Here is a 16,946-nt window from a genome sequence, read left to right on the forward strand (position 1 = left end):
TCTCCCTCTCTCTCTTTCTCTCATTTATTCTCTCTCCTACTTCTCTCTCTCCCTATCCCTCCATTTCTCCCTGTCCCATCTTTTATGTTTGCCATGAAGTGAAAACTCCTTTACCACACACTCATTCCCACCACAATGATGTCCTGTCCAAGTGCACAGGATAAAACAATCTTAGATTGAACCCTCTGATACCATGAGCCAAAATAAACCGTGTTTTCCTTGGAGTTGTATGACTCAGGCATTTTGTCATGGTGAAGGGAAGTAATTCATACAACAGGGAGGGAAAGTGGCCAGAGCAAGAGAATGAGGGCTGTGTGGAGACCCAGGCTGCCAGACTCTACGCCCTGCTCTCTTGGTCCTGTAATGCCTAGATCAGGAGAACCACCTGTAACCATGAACTTCCGTTAATATTTGTATGTATAAGCACTGACCTATAACTGAACATTTCTCTCAGGTAGCTGTGGGACCAGCAGATAGGGAAGCCGAGGCAGATGATATTAATACATCCATCTCTCAGATGTGAAAACTGAGGGCTGAGGTTAATGAATTTGTCTGTTCCATGATTGAAATGGGACCTTCTGGCTGTCCAGTTCAACCCTGAGACACCTCATTTGCACACAAGGGCTGAAGCTGAAGACGTTCTTGGGTCTCTGTCTCTCCTCTCTGCTTTTCCTGTTCTACTGTATGTAGACCCGGCTGGCCAAGGAGCCTAGGGTGCACTTGAACTTTCCAGGAGCCCAGGTTCTCTGGAGACTTTGACCTAACTTAATTTGTATTGTCTTGAGTCATTTGTATGCTGCAGGGAGTCCTAAGGCAGATTCTCATTCGAAGGACACAGAATGGCAGCTGGGGAATCTCTCAGGTATTTCCAAGGACCACAGGCTGCAGGCATGATCTCAGATTACAAAAGTTGTCCAAGGAAAATCGTCAATATTAGGAAGGCATATGGAGGTGACTGTCTGAGTCAACCAGAGGAAAGAATTATGCCTTCTGTTCCCTTGGCCTCTGCTGCTGGGGGAACACATCATCTTTTGTAAGGACTTACAGCAAGCAGGTGATTAGAGAAAGCCAACTGAGTAGTAGTGAGGCAGGCGTTCCCTGCACTGGCAGGACGAAGCCCTCAGTACCGAAGGCACACACTCCTTTCGATTCGGACCATGGTCATTCTCTCCCACCAAAGGTTCTTTGCTCCATCCTTGGGAAATTTGGGTTTTCCTGTTGATGAACTAAGTTCTTTCCTGGGAGCTCACCTCCAGGGAGTAAGCAATGCAAAGCAGGGTCTCACTGTGGGAGACAGTCTCACAGTTTCCAGGCCTTGGGACTTCTGGTTTGCAGTGTAGCCCATGAGAAGCCCAAGCATCCTTCTTGGCCTCACAAGAGGAAAAGCCAATCAAATGAAAAGGTGTCTCCGCTTAGATCCAGAACAGAGATCCAGCTACAGAGCAAGCCACTGACACTGCCTGAGAGATTCAGATGGGCAGCTTCAGAGTCTCATGGATGGCTGTTTGTAGGATGGGATGTCAGCTGGGGACGGAAGTCACCTTAGACCTGACCATGTGCTGAGTTCCTAGTCCTCAATACACTAACCAAAATTTGCTTCAAGGAATTACAAGGTGTACTAAGAGACAAAATTTTGAAAAACATTTTTATGAAGAGACAGAATTAGAACCAATATCAGGGCAGGAAAGTTGGAATTATGAGATCAGGAATTCCTGACTATAGTTTCCATACCCAGGATTCTAAAGTCCCTAAGTTAGTGTGCTTGGGCTCAGTTTTTAACTTTACGGTGCTGTGCAAACAGCGTGCATTCAGTATGCACTCAGAAATAACACTTCAAGTTGGGGCAGTTCACTGGGGCCTGGGTTATTGGTGTGTTATACAGTCCTTGCCCAAGACGCTGGGAGCAGTGATGAGCGATATGACCTAGGCAGTCATGTGTTCCTGAGGAAAAGCCACCAGAAACCCGTGGTATACTGTGCTGCTCAGTCACTAGCTGGCATCTTCAGTGCACTTCTGTCTTACATCAACTTCAGCTTCAGAAGCATGTGTTAGGGTGTAGCCCACTAGAAGGCAAACCTCTGCCGTGGAAAAGTAGTATGTAAGGGGAGATAAGTCATTGTATCAGAGATAGAAACTTCAGGTAAAGATGAAACAAAAGGACATTCTAGAAATCAAATACCCAGGCACTTCCTTTATGAAGAAAAACAACAGGGTCCTTTTCATTGTAGAGTAAGCAATCAGCTACAGTCACTTCCTTAGTCTCTTGTGTTTACAGCGTCCTGTGCACTATTTCCTCCAGCCTTGGCCCAATGGGTGTTGATTCAGTGATCTCTTTGCATGGGCACAGAGCTAAATATTAGCATCCCACAGTGAGGAGGGTGGACTTGGCCTCTGCCCTTAGGAAGCTTATTGGTTTCCGTCCTCCATCAACCATGCCAAAGGACTTCAGTCGGTAGCCAGGGACAGTTAGATGTCACTCTTACCTTGAGTCCTACCGCATCCTTACACACGTGGGGGGTTGACAGCTGGTGGCTGTCTTCCCACTCTGCCTGCCTTCCAGGCGCTGTGCTAGGTACTAGGAATTCTGAGGTGAAGGAACCAGAGGGCAGACTTACACTATACATAGGAGGTATAAAGTATGAGATAAGAAGGATGTGTGGGTGGCTGGCACAGTCTGACTTAAGCCAGGGGAGTCTTAGGGGAGCAGAAGTTAGGGAGGCAAGTCCACCCTCATTCTTGGATGTGGTGGGGCTCAGACTCTGAGAGAGGAGACCCCGCAACCCGCAAAGAAAATGCTAAAGAAGCAAAACAAAAGCTTTCATCTTTCCAGCTCCCAACAGCCTGGCTTGTACAGAACTCTTGTGCCTCCTCCATGTAGACTAAGAGGTAGCCTAGCTTTCCTAGCACTCAAAGGCCCCGAATCGCAGCCCATCAATTAGTCTGCATGAGACACACTGCGATGGCGCAATTGATTCGCTTGGAGTAAGTTATCACACAGTCGGCTGCAAGGCAGGCCAAAAGATTTTTAATGCAGTTGCCTCCAGGCAATTATTAACATTCCCTCTGAGCAACAGGACCAGGGTACTTTCATTCCTCAATATGACACCCCTCTTCTGTTACAGCCCAGTTAATTTTAGGAACTGCCCCGATTTAACACCCAGCTCACATGAGCCATACACCTTGAATAAATGCAAATTCAATCTCCGTGGCATGAATTATGGCCTGATGCTGAGCATCACCATGGCAACTAATGACATCACCCCACGCCCACCCCCATCAGCACCCCCGCCCCCACACCGACCTCCAGAAAAATCCAATTCCTCAAGGGTCTTTACCTGCCTGACTTGGGTGCATTCTTAGCTAACATGTGCGTTCATAAATATTACTGTTGTCAGAGGTTCCTGGTAGGTTTTTGCTGTCGTTCAGGGAGGTATATTTCCTTTACGGCAAGTGTGGTTTCTTGTTGTTGTTGTTCATGGGGGTGGGGGGGAGAATTCTAATGAAAATTACTGTGTGTATTTGATTAGCAACATTTGTTGATAACATATGGTCCAAAGAGGCTTCTGCAAATAACAGGCTTTAAATAGTAAACAGAGATGTGGCTGAGATGGAGCAGATGCTCTCCGCAAACACATAGTACGAGGTGGCTTTACCGGGCGTTCTCCCGCCCTGCGCTTGCTTCCTCCCTAGATCAAAGGGTCCATTTTCAAAGCAGTGGCGCCGTGTGGACCATTTGCAAAAATAATGGACTGTGACGTTTGAGTCATCCCTGCCCCTGGAATATGGATTGTCTCCTTCCTCATGCTTCTTACCAGATATTAGTAATAGTGCCGTGTGACCAAGTGAGTCAGCGGGTTCAAACAGATCTCACTCAGAGCAGCTTCCGGCCGCTGCCACGGGTCTGAAATGCATTGAGTCCCACACCTTTTTTTTTCCCAGGACTGGGCCATTTCTGTGAAGAGTTCCCTGAGGACCACAGGCCAGTGGATTTTCTTGATATGGGCTGAGCTGTCCTGGCAAGTGTGCATTTAGAATTGCCCTTGCAGGTGTGCTAGGTGAGCACACCTTGAAGGTACTAACGAGACTAAACATGGTTCCCTTGCTGAGCCGGCAATTCTACCCCTTCTAACAGGGCTTGAATTTTCTGTAAAAGATCAGGGAGTACATGCTTCAGGCTTATGGGCTGCGGATCTGAGTCGCAGCTACTTAACCAGACACTGCATTGCAGCAGCAATGCAGGGCAGCAGCCATGCAACCTCAGACAGCCCATAGTGAATGAGCATGGGCGCACACCGATAAAACTGTCGTCATGCTTCAGACTGGAATTTCAGTGCAGCGTCGTGTATCACAAAATATTAATCTTATTCCATTGTTTTCAGCCATTTGCAAAAGGGGAAACTGGGACTTGAGTCTAGGGAGCAGATTCGGTGGGGAAGGCAACCTTCTGGGTAAGCATGAGGGCCAGAATTTGGATCCAGGCAGAAAACTGAGCGTGCCCTCTGACCCCACATATAGAGAAACTCCAGCAATGTGAGAGGAGGATGGAGATGGGAAGGCAGCTGGACGTGCCAGCTGGTCAGCCTAGCAGAAAACACATAGCTGGTTCAGTAAGAGGCCGTCTCAAGGGAGTGAGTCAGAGAGTGATAGAACAAGACATTCTGCTTCCCCTAGCCTCCACCCATACACACATGGGCACACACACACATACAACATGTGCACACAATACACGCATATGCATACATACAGGACTTCTTGAAAATAGAAAAACCATGTGGGGGCTCACGAGCTATGCATAAGCAAATAGGCAGCCGGAAGTGACCCACAGGCCAGGGCTGAGCAACCTCTGGCCTATATCCCTAAAGTGAAGGCTCAATGCATTCTGTGCGCCTGTCATTGACTTAAACACTATGTGTGTCATTGCTCTCTCCTGAAAATCCCTCCACTAACCTTCTGGGGTCAGTATTGCTCTTTGTATTGATTTTTTTTTATTTATCATACATATAAATCAATGTACTAATGACCAAGCCCAGGCCCATGGTTCAGTTCCTGCTGTCCAGCTCATGAGCCCAAAATGGTTTTTATACTTTCAAGAGTCCTCGTGTGTACACACATGTATGTGTTGTATGTACATGTGGAGTGTGTGTATGCATGCCTGTAATTTACTTATATCTTCTTTTTAACCCTCTCCAATTGGTTTTATACATATATTTGTATCTATGTATTATATCTCTCATATATGTTATATACAACTGGTCCCATATATATACATGCTATATTATGCTTGCCCCCTTATACTCTCTTGTTTCCCCTCCCACCTATTAGATTACCTGTCCTCCCCTCTTCTACTTCCATGTCTCTCTCTCTCTCTCTCTCTCTCTCTCTCTGTCTCTCTCTCTCTCTCTCTCTCTCTCTCACACACACACACACACACACACACACACACACACACACACATTATGCACGTGAGAGAAAACTTTACATGATAATCTTAGTTCTATCTATTTTCCTCTAAGTGACATAATTTCATTCTTCCTTATGCTGACTAGAATTCCACTGCATGTACACATATTTTCTTGTTTGTGTTAATGGGCATGTTGGCTGATCCCACATCTTGGCTACTCTGAACAGGACAACAGTAAACATGGGTTGGGAAAATCTCTGCAGTAATGCCCTGGGGTCATTCAGGTATATACTCAGGTGTGTCACACTGGATCATACAATGTTTGTGTGGAGGAAACTGCACTTATTTCTGCAGGGTCTATGCTGGCTTACATTCTAAGCAACAGGATACAAGAGTTCTCCATTCCTACTTCCTCAACAGCTGCTGTCCTCTACTGGGGCTAGCCTCTGACTGTGAGAAGATGGAATCTCAACATATTTGTTCGTACTTCTAGGCTCAGTACCATCACTAATTTATAGAAGGAAATCATGTCTCACATTCTTAAGAGCTGTCACTTCTGCCCATGGGCTCTCCCTGAGGAGAACGTGGCACCCATGGGGACTATTCTACTATGATGCTGGACTGAGCAGCATGGGGAATGTCCTTCTGATGCTGGACTATATCCTACTGATGCTGGATCTAGCAGCATGGGGGATGTCTTACTGATGCTAGACCTAGCAGCATAGGGCATGTCCTTCTGATGCTGGACCATATCCTACTGATGCTGGATCTAGCAGCATGGGGGATGTCTTACTGATGCTAGACCTAGCAGCATGGGGCATGTCCTACTGATGCTGAACCATATCCTACTGATGCCAGACCTAGAAGCATCTCATGTGATGATTTGCTTGTGGTGGATACTTAGAGATCATATCCCTGATGAAGAACTAATTAGGTAAAGTCCCTAAACTGTGGTGCTTAGGTATTAATCAACTTGGTTGTCCTCAAAATTACTCTCTTGTGCCTTCTTATAAAAGGACTCACAATGGACAGGCAGGTGTCTCACCATGCATGGATTCATATTGGGAGGAATGACTGTAGGTGGTACCTTTTCCATAGTCTCCATTTATGTGCTTGTGGCACTTTCTAACCTTCTTGTCACTGGCATCCACATTTCTCCCAGCCATCAGATGCAGTGCTCTGCATGCTGCCAGACACCACAGGCATTCAGGGTCACCACCACCCTAAAGGAGATGGAGGCCCAGGTACCAGAGGCTCCCACAGTCATGGTTATGTCCTGTCTCACCTCCACAATTCCCCCCACCTATGACATCATGGTTCACATTCTGTCAACCCTCCCTTTCTAGTTAACAATCAGGATTTACTGGGTATCAGCCACTGTCCTTGGTGCAGGACATAGGATTTGCTGAAAATGTTGCTTTTCCCCCCAAACAACTTGGTGTGTGGAGAGGAAGCCAGTTACACAGAGGTTTCTGTCAGACTGTGAGATGTGACTGCATCCGAAGTTTCTGAGAAATAGAGAAGTCTGGTTTAATCCGGAAGGGTTGGAGATCAGAAACCCAGAGTTTGAATCCCATGATGGTGATGGGCTGAGGCCCAGTTACTTAACCTCCTCAAACCTAACTTTTCTCTGTCTATAAAAGCATGAGGCAACTGGGTGTTCTTCACAGAGCAGCCAGGAAGCTTAAATGAGATGACCCACACAAAGCTCTGAGTGTTGGGCGGGGGGGGGGGGAGGTCAGGGGTCGTGACAGACATAAGCCTCTGATTGGTGGCTCTCTGTAAGCTAGCTGAACAGGGTGACTATGGTGCCACTGGTGACAGAATCTCAGAGAAAAAAAAAACTCACCCATCGGACTTTATCTGCCTTGTGTGCAGAGGGAAGTCAGTCAGTTAACCTTCCCAGCCTTGGCTCGAGATAAATATTATCAGCCTCTGGTCTTTTCAAATCAAAGTGCAGTGGTGTTTCCTTTCTGGGAGGCTTTCAAAAGGAGGTTTTCATCTTCGCAGCCATAGTCGATGGCACAGCGGGAGAAAAGGGCACGGAAAATACAACAAAGAGAAATAGATTTGTTTATTGACGCATGGCCCATGGAAACCCCAAAGACTGCCATGCATCTCCACTGGCTGGTTTGTATGTACGTCCAAGGTAGCATTGTAGAAAACACATTAACCACGGGAAAGAAACCCAGAGCCCAAGGTGAGTCAGAATCCCAGCAATCCAAAATGGAGCTTCCCTGGGGTTGCAGGGATAATGGATTATCCAAGCATGTATGTGGTGGAATGAAGGAAGGACGGGATATGGCGTGGAGTTAGACTGTCATTTCTGTCCCTTGATTACTGTGGGACACATTACAGAATCCCTGTGCCTTAGCTTCCTCATCTGTAACTATGGGTTCATAAATGTAGACATTTCACAGAACTGTTAACAAGATTTTAAAGAGGATAATATGCAACTATAACTTGTGATTCCTCTAAAACAGTTATTGCAGCAGCATGGAACTGTCTGGGTACCAGTTATGATAAGGAAGCCAGTTCTTGCCTGAGCTGGAAAAAGACAAAGAGTAGACATTTTCATAACTGTTTTTTCTCCACAGGACAGAGGTGTAGGAAGGGTCTGAGGATTAAGCCTTCTTGGTAGGAGGGAGCTGGCAGTAGCCCTCACTGAATCCAATCCTTCATGCAGTATAGAAGTTTCCTTTCAATAGCCCAGGACAGGCACAGTCACTGCACAGCTGTCTTCCAGCCTGCATCCTCAGCCCAGGGAGATTGACTCCATACTGGCTTCAGAGGCCTGGGGCAGTGTTGTATGGGAGGAGCTGTGGGCTGCTTCCAGCTTTACCTGAAATAATTACATGGAAACTGTATTCTTTTAAACATTGCTTGGCCCATTAGTTTTAACCTCTTATTGGCTAGCTTTTACATATTGATCTAACCCATTTCTAATATTCTGTGTAGCACCACGAGCTGGCTTACCAGGAAAGATCTTAACCTACGTCTGTCTGGAGTGGGAAAATCATGGCAACTGCCTGACTCGGCTTCTTTCTCCCAGCATTCTGTTCTGTTTACTCCACCTACCTAAGGGCTGGCCTATCAAATGGGCCAAGGCAGTTTCTTTATTAATTAACCAATAAAAGCAACAGATAGATAAAGACACTCCCACATCATGGCAGGATTTCTCAGAGGCCTCTGGCTCAGGAGGGGCCCTGGTTTGCTTTAGCATTCTCCTGAGGCTGTCTTGCAATTCTCGGTGATTTTTGTCTGTAAGGGCGCATGTGGAATGAAGTCCCCCTAGGAGATGGCACAGAAAAGGTGCTGAGGAAAAGAAAAATCCCTGATGGTTTCATGCCGTTTTAAATATGTTTGTGTGCACGTGCCTGTGTGTGTGTTTCTGTCTGTGTCTTTTTGTCTGTCTGTCTGTCTGTCTGTGTGACTCTACCCTGAAGGATTATGTAGCTGTTCCTCTTCCATTTAGTTCATGGCATTGGCTTCATGAAATGCAACATTGAGACTAATGGGTCATGTTTCCATAATTTCGTGAAAGAGGACATAAAAGCAGCCAATAAGCACAGAGCAAAATGTGAGGCCCACTAACAGTCAAAGGAGTACCCGTGAGGGCAGAAGAGAGGATCATCCTTTTAGAACACTTTCTGTTCTTATAGACCGCCCAGGTTTGTTCCCCATCATTCGCAGTGCCGCTCACAGTCACTCTGACCCTCACTCAGTTCCAGAGGTCCAATTCCCCCTTCAGGCTTCTGTATGCCCTACACACATAAGCGGGACACGTGCATTCATCCGTGCAAAGCACTCATACACATGAAACAGAAATAAATACATCTTTTAAAAGAATTCTCATAAAATGATCATGACAAAATAGGCCAGCAACAAGGTGAGAAGCAATGCCCTGGGCAGAGTAAGAATGATGCCCTTGGTTTATACTCAACTCCAGATATAGGGTGGTCATTGTCTTTACATGAAGTACCCGAGGAGCAGGTATCACAGACTCATGTTCACCGCTGTATACATAAATGATAAAAGTGTTTCTTGATGAGGAAGCACCTCTCCTCTAGATCTCTATCCCAAGGAAATTATCAACCAAGGTAAATTCTTTAAGTATTATCTTATATCCAACTCAGTTGCTATGATAGACTAATGGTTACATAAACTACAATGTATTTATACAATGTAAAGCTGTAGTCATTAAAACCAGATTTTAACAAATGCCTGGCAGTATGGGAAATTGGTTATATAATGTAAAAACAATCTGTAGATAAAAGCTGTTGTCTGTACTATTTCCTGGCCCTGTAAAAGAACATATATTTGATACTACTTGTTCATCCAAAAATATTTATTCCATGCCTTCCATGTATGTATGACGCACTATGCTAAGTTGTAAGGGTTGTAATATAAATGAACAGAACCGTGTTCTCGTGGAGTTGAGAAAATATAACACAATTCTCAAGTTAGCCATCATGAGTATGCCCATTTAGCACAATTCCCTGGTGGCTGGAGGCAGAACAAGATGCTGTTCTAAAGACACGTTTGTCCCTGGGCTCAGCTTCCACTATGAGATCAGAGGATGTATTCTCCCTGAAGGTGACATTTAGGCCATCCCTGACAAGGTAGTAAAAGTAGAGAGAAACCCTGCCACCTGAGAGAACTGTGCAGGTGACAGGCAGTCCAGCAAAGGCAAGAGAAGCAGGTGACAGGGAGGTCACAGGAAAGGGTCAGTGCTGCACCGTGAAACATGCCCGGAGTGGCCTAGAAGGTAACGCCTGCTCAGTGCACACGGCGACAGGGCCACAAAAATCTTCTCTTTTAAGTTACATAATCGGTAGAGGTGCAGCCTCAGAGCGGATGAAAGGTGAATAAAGAAACCATTTCCGAGCAGCTGCTCGCTGGTGTGAGCCAAGCCCTGGCTCCACCCCCATGCTGGATAATCCAGACTTCCGGGGCTGAGACATCCCCTCATCCCTAGCCTTCCATCTTGCAGACCCTGTTGGTGGTAAAGCGCCTCTCAATCCTCTTTTCCACTTCTTGAGAGTGGCTCCCCCTGTGCCCCGTGGCTGCTGAAGTCCCTCTGTCAGGACAGACCAAAGTTCCGCTGCCCGTGAAGCAGGTGTTCCAGGGCCGAGAGGAAAGGCTGGTGAATGTGTAATATTGTTTGCAGGGAAGAGAGCATCAACGGGAACCTCTCTGACTTCCCCTGGCGCTAGGCACTCTGGGAAGGCCCATGGCGAGTTTCGGAGCTTCTGCCTTGTATCCGCCTTCTAAGTTAATCAACACTTTTCTGTCACTCTGGCAGCTTTGGGGCACTGGGACTGGATGTGACAGTCGACGCTGTGTTAAATTAACCAAGAGCGACCCATTGCCAAGGTGCATACTGAATCTGACATTCTCTCCACAGCTGGGGCACCCAAGGCGACTTCTCCACCACGCATGCGCTGCCAGCTGTTAAAGTAAAGCTTTTCACCGAGAGCACTGGCGTCCTGGCCCTGGAAGACAAGGAGCTCGGGCGGGTGAGTGCTCCCTATGGCAAGGGGCACAGAGTGGGTGACTGGGGTACCTCTCCTACCCCGAAGTCATGAGCAAGCAGTACAGTAAGTGCCGAGGGGCCTACAGCCTGGACCGTGCAATGTCACCTGTGACAAGACCTTGAGCCAGTTTCTCAACCTGTCTGAGTCACAGGGTGTCCTCCATACACTCTGGCTAGCACGAGTGTGTTTCAGAGGTCAGGTTGGGGAGACTCCACACCATCAGACTGGAGAGCTGTTTCTGGCAAAGCTATGTTATGCCTCTGACTGGCTTAGCATGAGATTTGTGGCATTGAACTGCCTAACCTCCTGGCAGCATTAAAATCAACACATTTGGATAAAAGAAGAACAAATAGAAATTAGTGTTTCAATGCTGACATTCAAAATATAAACACTTGAATTGTTTGCCTTACCCTCAGGTAGAAAACACTTTGGAAATGACAGATTTGGGACCCTCCTGTTGGAGAACCAGGGTATCAGTTAACCAATTGACTGAGCCATTAAACAGCTTTAAAGAAAGCACCTTTGACTGCCTTGGAAACATGCCCACAATGCCATGCTCTGAGATGTCACATATAGATAAGGTATAGGTGAAGTTGACTGTAAACAGCGTTTTTTGTTTTTTTGGGTTTTTTTGTTTTTTAATCTCTGCCAATATCAGGTGGGAACAAAAGAGAGTCAGGCGGGCTGTAGGGTACTCCTGTCCAGAAAAACTCTCCCTCCCCATCCAACGCTGAACATTCCGCCCCACCATTTCCAGCAGAGATCAGACCCAGGGATACAGTGATCAAAATAGCTTCAAAATAGTGCTCCAGCTTTCCTGGTAGAGATGAGGCAAACTGTTTCTGTGGACTGTGAGAAACCTGTCCAGACCCAGAGTCACAGAAAGCCCAGCCACCCCAATTCCATCCTCAGGGATGCTGTACTGGCAACAGTACTAGGCTCAGCCCTTGAGGGATTTCATAGATGTCCCCCAAGGCAGATACTCACTCAAGCCCGGAGGGATCCAGCGGCTTGTGAGGAATGCTGACAGCTCGCCAATCATCTGCGCAATGCATGACCCCCATGGAGAATTAGTTAGAGTGGTGGAGGCTGTGGGATTGCTGCTGTCCATACAGGGACTTGCTTTTTGGTGACTGCACGCTAGCTTCTTTCTCCTTCATGCTTCAGGAACTCTCGGCTGACTCTGAGGTGCAGGCAGCACCTTGTTTCCCAAGTGCAGTCATTCTCTATGCCACATGGATGCATGTGGTGAGCTAGTTCCACCATGCTGAGCAGAGCCTCCTGCTGGAGTCCTGGGGTTGGCTTCATCCCTTCAGCCATCTTGAGTTTATTCCATCTGTGTTATGTCTCACACGCATAAAATTTTAAAAATAAGCAAATTTTTCTAATTTACTTTTAAAAAATAATTTCTTGAGGGTAGGGAGAGGTCTCCACTATCCATGACTACCCTCACTCCCAACTCCGGCCCTCCAGAGTGTCCGTGGGAGTGATTTACGAATTTCCCACATTTTTAACCAAAGGAGCCCTTCTTAAATGAACAAAAGACTCAGAGAGGTTACAGTATATATGATAATATATGGTTATATGTGCCTCTTTTAATAAAAAGGCACAAATTATACATATATACGTATACACATTGGTTGATCTATTAGTCCACTGTAGCCCATGCTAGCCTGATTCCTTTTGCACAGCTGTGTAGTATTTCAATTGTGTATATAGGTTTGATTTAATTAATCTAGTGATTAATGTTTAGAATAATTCATCTCTGGAGGTATAAACAATGCTTTGCTGAGCTGCCTTAGCTATAATTTTTGCATGTGTATATCATATCAGACCTGTATCGAATTCTAATCAAATTCTGAATTTTGACAGAGACTTCCAGATTGTCTTCTTGCCAGTTTATACATGCACACGTGATGTGAGTGTGCCCATCCTCCGTGCCACTTTGTACATGCTCATGCAATGTGGGTGTGCCCATCCTCCATGCCCAGTTTATACAGGCGCACATGATGTGTGTGTGCCCATCCCCACGCCGTCACTAGCATGGCAGGGTTAGCACATGTATCCAGCAGATGCAAGGGCAGAGCTTGCTGGGTCTGACCGTTAATGTTGCACACAGGGTGAACAGAAATCAACTCTGGTAGAACTCCTTAACTTCCAACACTTACAGAGCACAGACACAAAAGCTATGAGTTATTCATTGTGCCTGAGTCCTGGGAAGAAAGCCCACAGCAAGAGATGGACCATTTGTGAAGCGGGGTTGCATTTCCTGGAGAATGGAAGCAGGTTGGAGAGAGAAACGGGCTCAGGCCAGAGGTCAGCCTAAAAAAAGAAAAACACCCAGGATATGGCAGTCTCCGCAGGCTAGCCCTGCACCCACACCAGGAAGAGGAGCTCTGATCGCTGGAGTTCAGCTTCCTGGAGGGGTGGGTTGTGGCAGCCAGTTCGTATTCCCACATCAACTCACCAATGTGACACCTGTCCCTAAAGATAACTGGGTACCACCACAATTGACAAGGTGCCACATCACTCAGCGCCCTTGGGGGCTGCTCCCGAGGTCCTGCAGATCCAAAATCGCACTGCTCTGCCTCTAAGTACATTGGCTCTGTATTCAAACATCTTCTCGTATTCTTTATATTACCTTAGACTCCTCATCTAAAATTTATATTCTATATATCATGAAAGAAATGTAAATAATATGTAAATACTCTTTTCTGTGCTGGTTAGGAAATGAAGACCAGGGGGAAATTCTGTATGTGCTCAGTACAGATAATTATTTTCTTCCCAAATGTTTTAAATCTTTGGTTGGCCAAACACTTGCCTGTGGAATGTCAGATCCAGAGGATCAACTACAGTCGTTTCTCTTCATCTAGGGCTTATATTTTTGAATATATATTAATATAAAAGCAACAAATATAACGTAAAATTCTAGTGTGTTGTTATCAGGCTAATTGATCAAAACTACTTGCCAGCAATGGAGTGTGATGGAGCCCTTCATGGCCGCCTAGCTTTGCCCTGACCCTCCAGACACCAAAGATTAGAGCAGTACAGCCAAGCAAAGTGGATCTGACACACTGCCTAGCAGCATTTTTCGGAGCAGAAGCCCCTTTAAGCTCCTTCCCCCCAAAGCACAACAAGAGGGATCCCCCAGGAGCCAGCAACTATGGCCTATGTGTGGCCCTGTATGGGTCTCTCCCCGACATACACACTCAGGCTTTGAAATGTTACTCTTCCTATGATGGTGCAAGTTAGAAAAGGAAAAGTCCCAGACCTGTCTACCATGAATGTCTATTTCTTCTTGAGAGGCTGCCATAACTGATGGGAGACGGGCAGTGTTCTTTCTCCCAGGTTACTCTGCTACTTCCGAATCTTAGCAAAAACAAAACAGGCTCACAAAGTCACTGTCCTTGCTCCTACAGACCAAGCCAAGGAGAGAAAGAAGGAAGCAACAGAACATTTTATCCGTAGCTATGACTATGGTTAATTATGGTTAATAGAGGGATCTCAGGGGTGGGACAGGGGCTAATTGTCTTATCTTCACATCAACACCTCAAATACAAAAAAAAAAAAAAAAGACTGTGTGCTGCCTCTGTTTTCCAACAAAAACAAATACTTTTTTTTCCCTTACAGGTTATCCTCCACCCCACCCCTAACAGCCCCAAACAATCTGAGTGGCACAAAATGACAGTCTCCAAAAACTGCCCCGATCAAGACCTCAAAATCAAACTTGCTGTCCGAATGGATAAGCCTCAAAACATGAAGCACTCTGGGTAAGTATTTCCTTCCCAGTTGGAGATGTGTGTCCATTGCTTTCTAGAGACAAAAGTAGAACAGAAGGGTGTCTCTCAGTGAGAGATCGCTTAACCTGGAACATATAAGGATCAGTTTTGGATGCGCAGAAGTGCAGGAAATGAGTTAAACAAAACCCAGAGGGACTCCAGAGAACCGTGGGGAAAGGAGCTGAAAAGCGCCCACAAGCAGCTATTAACACTGCTATTAGCGAACGTGCTGCTGGCTGTCTCCATAACATTCTCCAACTCTACTTACTGCATTTTCATGGATACCATCAGGAGAATAACTCCCCTCTCCCTCAGAGAGGACTCCCAGCACAGTTCAAACCTGGTCAAAGAATAATGGGGTTGTGCTTGTGGGGGTCTCATGGGTTATATGTTCCTGCCAGAGGCCTTCAGGGGTTCCTCGCTCTAACCTTGGTGGACAGCCACCTTCTTGAGATAGGATCAAGTGACTAAATCAGGTCCAAAGTGATGTCAGGTTGACTAAAGTCATAGCTCCCAAAGTTGAAAATCTGTCCCCTTAATTCTGTGAAGGCTTGCTGGTATGGCCAGTTGAGTGACTATAAGCAGAACAAGAAGAGTCAGGAATGTTTTGCTTTAGAGAACAAAGCAATGACTTTTTTTAAACCAAAGGGTTGGTGGTGACTGGTTACTGTGCAGCCACGGCCTCCGAAATGATCTTGTAAACTGTGATCCCTTGCAGAGGAGCAGGACCATGTAACTGTGAAGAGGGGAGAATCTAGACAGCAGAAGAAACTGGGCTTTCTGTCAGACGCTGTGTGGGTGCCATTTGACAACTGGCAATCATCCTCCATAACCTTCCAGTGACTGGAAAGCACCCCTAAGTCCCATTGAGAACTCAGGATTGCAAACCTGGCCTGGAAGTCTATGGAAGCGGGAGACCTGTTACCTAGAGATAGCCAGCAACCCAGACCAGTGGAAAAGAAGCCTGCAAGAAGTCCAAAATAACAGGACAGGAAGTGGACATTCTTGCATGCTAGCAGAGTTTACGTCATGCGGTCAGTGCCTACCTGTGATGCCTACCAAAGGCTGTTCACAGGCCGGACACCACTCCCCAAATGCCATGTCTGCCTTAGGCTGGTAGGCGTCACACAGCACATTGTTGAAGTCAGCTATTCCCAAAGCCAAGTGGGATTGAATCTTGAGAAACCTGTGAGGAAGGATGCCAGCTACTTACACACTTACTCCTGATTCTCAGTCATCGCTAATCAGACCAGCCAGGTGTTCTTCGTTTCACTTAGCATCTTATCAAGCAGGAGTTCAAAGTCAATCTGGACAGTGTGCTAAAACCCTGTCAAAACAAAACAAACAAACAACAACAACAACAAAAAAAAAACCACTGCAATGTTGCAGTGTTGAGGAAATGGCCCTATCGATAAAGTTCTTGTTTTGCCAGCGAGAGCTCCTGAGTTTGGACCCTAGCACCACACAGCAATGCTTGTCTGCAATCCCAACCCTGGGCAGGCAGAGGCAGGTGGACCCCTGGAGCTTACTGGGTCAGTCAGTAGCCTAGTCAGCTGGGTGAGCTCTAAGGGTAAGGCGAAAAGCTGTCTCAGAAAAGAAGGTTGGGCCTGACTTAGGAAGATGCCTCTTTGCTATTATACACACACACACACACCTACATGCACGTGCCAACACAAACATGCATACTCTATACACATGCAGGGCCATGTTCCTGAGGTTAGCTTTCCTTCTCATTATCACACTCCTGGTATATGTTTTCCAGAAATATGAACAACGTTTCCCTCAATATTCCTTCTTTCTCCAAGCCCCATAGTCTCGATTTCAAGAAATAAGAGTTGAGGATTGACAGGTTCCTGTAGTAGTTAAGGAATCGTTCTCTATCTTAGTACAATATGACTCATAAACAGTTCCTGTAGTAGTTAAGGAATCGTTCTCTATCTTAGTACAACATGACTCATAAACAGTAAATATCTGTTACGGGAACCAGAGGATGTGTAAGCAGGAGGGAGGGAGAGAGAAATGGGGAAGGGAGCCGACCGAGAAAGTAAGTGTGCAGAAACACCATGCTCAAGTGACTTTTAAGAAGTCTTTAGACGACTTAGTTTGTGCCCCATCCCACAGGCCAGGTTTCTTTGAATCCCTCTTCAAAAGCTCTCTTAGCCACCCCCAAGCAGACACTCAGCACAGTATTATTCTCAGCATTGGAGAAATCCAAGTTTCTCCTCATTT

At 46.2% G+C, this 16,946-nt stretch overlaps 1 protein-coding gene across 19 annotated transcripts in view; it reads left to right on the forward strand.

Annotated features, from left to right (window-relative positions):
* Cadps (calcium dependent secretion activator) overlaps positions 1–16,946 on the forward strand; it is a 437,227-nt gene that overhangs the window by 238,823 nt on the left and 181,458 nt on the right. For all 19 annotated transcript variants that reach the window (XM_041663140.1, XM_041663146.1, XM_041663141.1 and 16 more), the window contains exons 7-8: positions 10,809–10,920; positions 14,569–14,708. In XM_041663140.1, the coding sequence (XP_041519074.1) occupies positions 10,809–10,920; positions 14,569–14,708 (252 nt within the window). The remainder of the gene's footprint in view (positions 1–10,808; positions 10,921–14,568; positions 14,709–16,946) is intronic.

This window comes from Microtus oregoni, unplaced genomic scaffold, assembly GCF_018167655.1.
Source record: "Microtus oregoni isolate MIOR12 unplaced genomic scaffold, Mior012 000013F_ref0000133, whole genome shotgun sequence".
Classification (NCBI taxonomy): Eukaryota; Metazoa; Chordata; class Mammalia; order Rodentia; family Cricetidae; genus Microtus; species Microtus oregoni.